Source organism: Perkinsus marinus (assembly GCF_000006405.1).
Source record: "Perkinsus marinus ATCC 50983 genomic scaffold scf_1104296935260, whole genome shotgun sequence".
In the NCBI taxonomy this organism is placed as follows: Eukaryota; Perkinsozoa; order Perkinsida; family Perkinsidae; genus Perkinsus; species Perkinsus marinus.
Window position 1 is genome coordinate 1 of NW_003214529.1, and position 5,493 is coordinate 5,493.

At 47.3% G+C, this 5,493-nt stretch overlaps 1 protein-coding gene across 1 annotated transcript; it reads left to right on the top strand.

Annotated features, from left to right (window-relative positions):
* Positions 1–611: 611 nt before the first annotated feature.
* On the top strand, positions 612–1,682 carry Pmar_PMAR010543 (hypothetical protein; the record flags this gene model as incomplete). Its single annotated transcript, XM_002784453.1, has 4 exons — positions 612–704; positions 750–930; positions 986–1,373; positions 1,430–1,682. The coding sequence occupies 4 exons, from the start codon at positions 612–614 to the stop codon at positions 1,680–1,682; spliced, it is 915 nt and encodes a 304-aa protein (XP_002784499.1).
* Between the last annotated feature and the right edge of the window lie 3,811 nt (positions 1,683–5,493).

Here is a 5,493-nt window from a genome sequence, read left to right on the forward strand (position 1 = left end):
GCGTCCCGGCAACAGAAGTACAAACCAAAAGAGCGGAATGCACGTCGACACTTATGTAGTGGGAATAGTCGCGAATCGCGAAACAAATGTGCCTAGATTGAGCTGTTTCACAGGTTCCTCAAAATAGAAGCGCCACGCCAGAACATGAGCCCGCACATGAAAGCCCAGTGGTATCCACTAAGCTAATTGGAAGAACTCCTCTTGGCGCCTTTCCGGCAACCCCTATTGACGATGAAGAATTAACACATGGTTCGGCTGCTACGTTTGCTCTGGAGTCAGAAAAACTATACACTACCCAACGTGGCCTACTTCAGGAATTGCCTAGCGCGTCTACCAAACGGCGTCGCTCGAACACTTGGTCTACTACATCCGACGTAAGAAGTCCGCCTGAGAAGTGGAAGCGGTCTCCCACTATTGGGATGGGTCGAACACTACGCATTACAGACTTCTACGAATGCAAACCTATACCATCTCAAGTTGCCCAGTTTCACCGACAGCTCTTGTCATGGGCGATAATAGAGCTCAGCTCCGATCCTAAGACCTTGGCGAAGGCGATGAGGTCGCCGATTTTGATCAGCGCTCTCAACGGTCTCCGCCCTGGCTACCGAGGAATGCAGCTAAAAACGTATGAAGACGTCAAAAGACTCATGGAAGACATCTACCAGGAGCTGAAGTTCCAGTCGATCACCTACATTCTCACTTCCGTAAGGTCGAATAGGCAGATAGGACTGTCTATTTGCACGACCAAGATGGAGAAAAGCCAGAGCTCGCCTGATTATCAGACGCGTTACGCTTGCGTAGCTTTTGCGCAAGTTGAAGAATCTAACAGGCTTGTGTATGTTCCAGTGGCAATGAGAGCGTTCATGCGTTTGGATGAGGACGAGCTTTACGACTTCCTCACGGAGGATGTAATCTCGGAGCTCGCGTCATGTAAGGCGAAATTTTTACAACATAACATAACTCAGTAAGCTAAACTTACCTTCAGATAAACTCCGAGTGAGCTCGGTTACAACTGACGGTGAGAAGACACTTAAGAAGGTTTCCCAGCGAGTCGCCGCTTTTATAAATAGTTTGTCGGTTGGGCATCTACCGTGCATTACTGGCATATGTATGAGTAGCAACAACAGGCGACTACTGAGGGCCTTGTTTAAGATGGAACCATTCAAGAACTGCAAGTCCAAATTGCAGAGCGTCAAGGCTTTCTTAAGCGATGTGGAAGTAGAGCTCCAATTTGAAGCCTTGGGTGGGAAGCGGTTAGAATCATCTATCAATGGGAGCAAAGCTATTTCACGTGCATGGGAGTGGCTAGTAGAAAATATTGAGGCTCTCGGGAAAACTATAGCGACAGTCAGGCTGGACTCAAGATGGGAAACGTAATAATATCCTCGAAAACTAAATTCATTGCATTGCTGTAGCCTACAACTTTTAGGTTAACTCCGATGTGCAAGAATGCGCATGAGGAACTGCAGTGGGCTCTACAATCCAGCGGCCAGCAAGAGGCCCGAGATATTCTCAGTCTAATAAAGCCCATCATTCAATTCGATGAGCTCATTAACGGCAAGATGGACACCATGTCTGTTTTCATGGCCCTTAAGTCTCTTAAGGAAGCATACCTTACTGTGGCGAAAACAAAAGCGGTCAAATTCTCGAACGAAGCAGCCGCAGAGATACAGAAGCGGTAACCACTACGATAAACACATGTGCTTACAGATACTTAGGTTCAACCTGGCTTCCCAGGGCCGCGAATGGATAACACTATTTGACCCTGATGACTGGCGCTCTGATGTCCTATGGCAAGACGACGCGGCCCTCTCAGGCATGAAACAGCTAAAGAATTATATGGCTAATGAACCTGGGTGTCTTGGGCAAGGAGGGATAAAGGAGGCCACTAAAGAAGTGATAGACTACCTATTTAGGCGAGGCAATAAGCTCGGGTTTTATCACATCCGCATGCTATGATTTGCTCTTAGGAAATCATGCAATCTCACACTCTGTCCTTCCCGCCGGTACAGGTGCTGCTGGCTACTGGGAGATCCACAAAAGTGGCTCAGGACTCGGGCGCTTCTTGTACCTACTGTGTCACACGAGCTGCACTATTCGTCCATGCAAAGCATTCATGGAATGTATGCGTTCTGGTGTACAGTCAGCTGATCCGCTGGACGTATATCGAGCTGCGTTTGTGCGCTGGCAGTTGGAGTTGAAAGATGACTACCGGTGTATGCTAGATGGACAGAGTTCGCCGATCGTGAGTCCTCAAGGTTCAGAAAGCTCCATCATCCTTTCAACTAACCCATGCTTTGTTGATGGAGAGGCGGAGAACAGTCCGATCCAACAATCTGGTCGAATTGGGTGGGAATCGGCTAATGCAAAGACCGACATTAACCCCAAGAACATGCTTTTGGTTACCCATCACCTTCTAACGTACTACGGGGAAGAGGGCATTGAAGTTGAATGGCTTGGTCATCTAGGCAGTAACAGCACAGCATCTTCATGCTCTAAACAGCCCCCAGTTGTTTATGCTCGTATAGTACCGTATCCTAGTCGTGGGCCCCAGAAGAAGCCACGCTATTATGTCGATATCAAGGACCAGAATATTCACGTGAATTTGAAACCCCACTATACAGTGGGAGAAGTGAGGAGTATGTATGCTGATGGCTGGTTTGAATTTATTGACATCGACATCTATCTCAAAGCTAAAGAGCTTGAAGACCGCACATCGGATACAAGTCCGGCATAAAGGAAGCTTTGGCCGATCGCAATCAGACACTCTGCTCTGGCCTCGTGACTGGTCATTGAGAGTGCAATGCAATAATTATATATCACTGCATGAATTATGCTTTTCCATTAACTCCTAGCGAATGTTTCGTTTCCAGTTGCTGGCATGCGGTTTTTAGATCATATTATTCCCATGTCTACTCGTGTGCAAGCCTCTTCTAAGAGGGTCAACGAGGTCAATTCGGAGCAGCATATGATTAGTGACCCGGATATGTATAAATCTGATTTCCTGAAGAGATTGGTATTCACACATGTGCTCAATGCTTGGAGCGAAAGGTCCATTGTGGGAGAATCGATTCGATGGATGCTCTATCCAATTGTGGGGTTCGACTTCAAGGATCATGGGTTGACGCGTCACAAGATGGCTGTACTGAAGAAAGCATTATATGCCGCGGAAAGAAAGGATATGATCATAGAGCTGTCAACAAATTCCGGCAGTCCCGGAGGGCTGCCCATTTTTTTAATGGTGGACGGGTGGACCCCGCCTTTCAAAAGAGCAAATGTTCTGGGAATAGCCATCGGCCAATGGGGAGAGCCCGGGATCCAGGATGGGATGTATAGTGGCCAGCGGTGTAAGATAAGAACAATCCCATGGAGAACTATCGGATTGAAGAAAGGGAAACGAGAGACTTGGGATTATATGTTACAAAACCTTCTTGAGGATGTGATCGAGCTGCTTGATGGTAACACAATCGCCCGTTCCTATGTTCTCGGACCAGTTGGATAAACTATTGACTACACAACTAGATCTGTTGTATAGGAGGTTCCTATACAACAAATCTAGTTGTGTAGTCAATAGTTCCTCCTATTAGGAGGTGTTGTGTAACTGTTGCACCTAGTTGCACACCACGTACGAATAGGTGCAACAGTTCACGTACGTCTTCTCAATGGTTCTTTCCTCAGCTGGCTGCACTGTTGGCGGCATCTTGAGTGATAACGCAAGCAGTATTACAAAAACAAGAGTAGCATTATGCAACATCTTAAATGGTGTGGCAGTCGAAGGTACGAAATTCTTACCACGAATTCCCGTTTCGGTTGCAAGTTGCAACTTTTACTTAGATACCGGCGGAGTTCTCCAGCGTTCCAGCGTTCGCAACAAGATAGACCGAGTCCGCAGGATCACGAATCACGGAAGAGCGGCTACAGTCCTATCACAGGGCTGTCTGTCGCATCATCATGCCCTTCTGGGCCGTCGCCTATTCGGACAAAGTCGGACGTCCAGTAATGGAGAGGTTCGAATCACACACACTGGACAGTTCTTTCCTCTAACGGCTTCTGCGAGCAAATTAGCGAAATTCCTCCGATGCTCATCGATCTCCGCTATCTACAAAGAGGATACGCGAGGCCGATTAGTTCCTCTCCCGGTGGAAACCCGGTGGTGGTCTGCATTGTCATCGATATCCGTCTTATACCAGGAGTACAAGAAAATTGTGAGACTCCTACAGCTGTTAAAGAAAAAATATTGGAAAAAGTGAGAACAACATTAACGACTTCGTATAATGACTAATTATAATTATGAAGAGTTGCTAAGCAATCTCGTTTGCAGCCTTCCCACCGCCGCCAGAGAAGCCTACGAGGAAGCAGCTACAATAATGACGCCACAGTTTGAGACACAGCTCAAGACAGTCATCTCAGCTTTGCACCCCCTTCTCACGTTGTGTGATTACTTGCAGAATGATGGCATATCTGCCATGCAAGGCCTTATTAGAATGGGTGAGGTCTACGCACAGATAGAAAGCTGTGAGTTGCTAAATGGCGACTCACTGAAGTGGATAAGATACCGGTACGATTTTCGGGGTTTTCTGTCAACTTTGGACTATGCAGGAAAGAGAAGGCTCTTCAAGGGACAGAGACCTGGTTGTTTGCTTTTGACCCTTCAAAAAGAGCTATGCGACCTTCATTCTCGGACTTGATGTCCGCCCTTAGAATCTATTGCACCAAGTTCAAAACCTTCAATTTGCAGGACTCACTAAGTGAGATTGTGGACTATTATGGCGGCAAAGGTGATATCTGCCGGGGATTTCTCTCAACTCGCAAGTTCTCTCGTCTTTCTTAAATCTACTCTAGGCGATCACGCCTCACTCGAGCATGCGGAGTTATCGAGATACTGGGGTCATTTTGCAAGGGGTCCCGGCCGCCGATCCTCCCTAAGTCGGTACTTATTTGCACTGAGTGTAACACCATCTGGGACCCATGGCATAGAACGTTGTTTCTCTATGGCCAAGTCACTCACAAGGTCCGTGCCAGCCAGCTGGTGCCAGACATAACATTGTATTTCGCATCCAGGCCCAATAAGTCCGATCCTTCAATTTTCCAAGATTGCTTTTTACGTTATAGGGGTGGCCTCATACTGGAAAAGGATGGATACGTTGACCGTGGGAAGCAGGTGACTGGGAAGTGATCATCGCCTTTCACATGGCCATCGTTAAAGTTTGCCCCGAAATTGGGTCTAACTTTTCAGAACAAATCATCCGCTGCGGCAAAGCGATACTACGGTGTTCCTTTGGACCATTTCCCTGATGACGTGTCTGACGGTGAGTAATGACGTTCACCTGTTTCATGATGAAGCCTTCATAACAGCGGCTTTATATCAGATTGCCCGATTCACGTAATGGTAACTTGTCTGAGGATGGGCTACAGTCTTGTAGCCTACAGAGCATAGTTAGCTCAAACGCTTCGGTCTCCAGCAACTCGAGCGAGAGGAGTAGAGCCAAATCA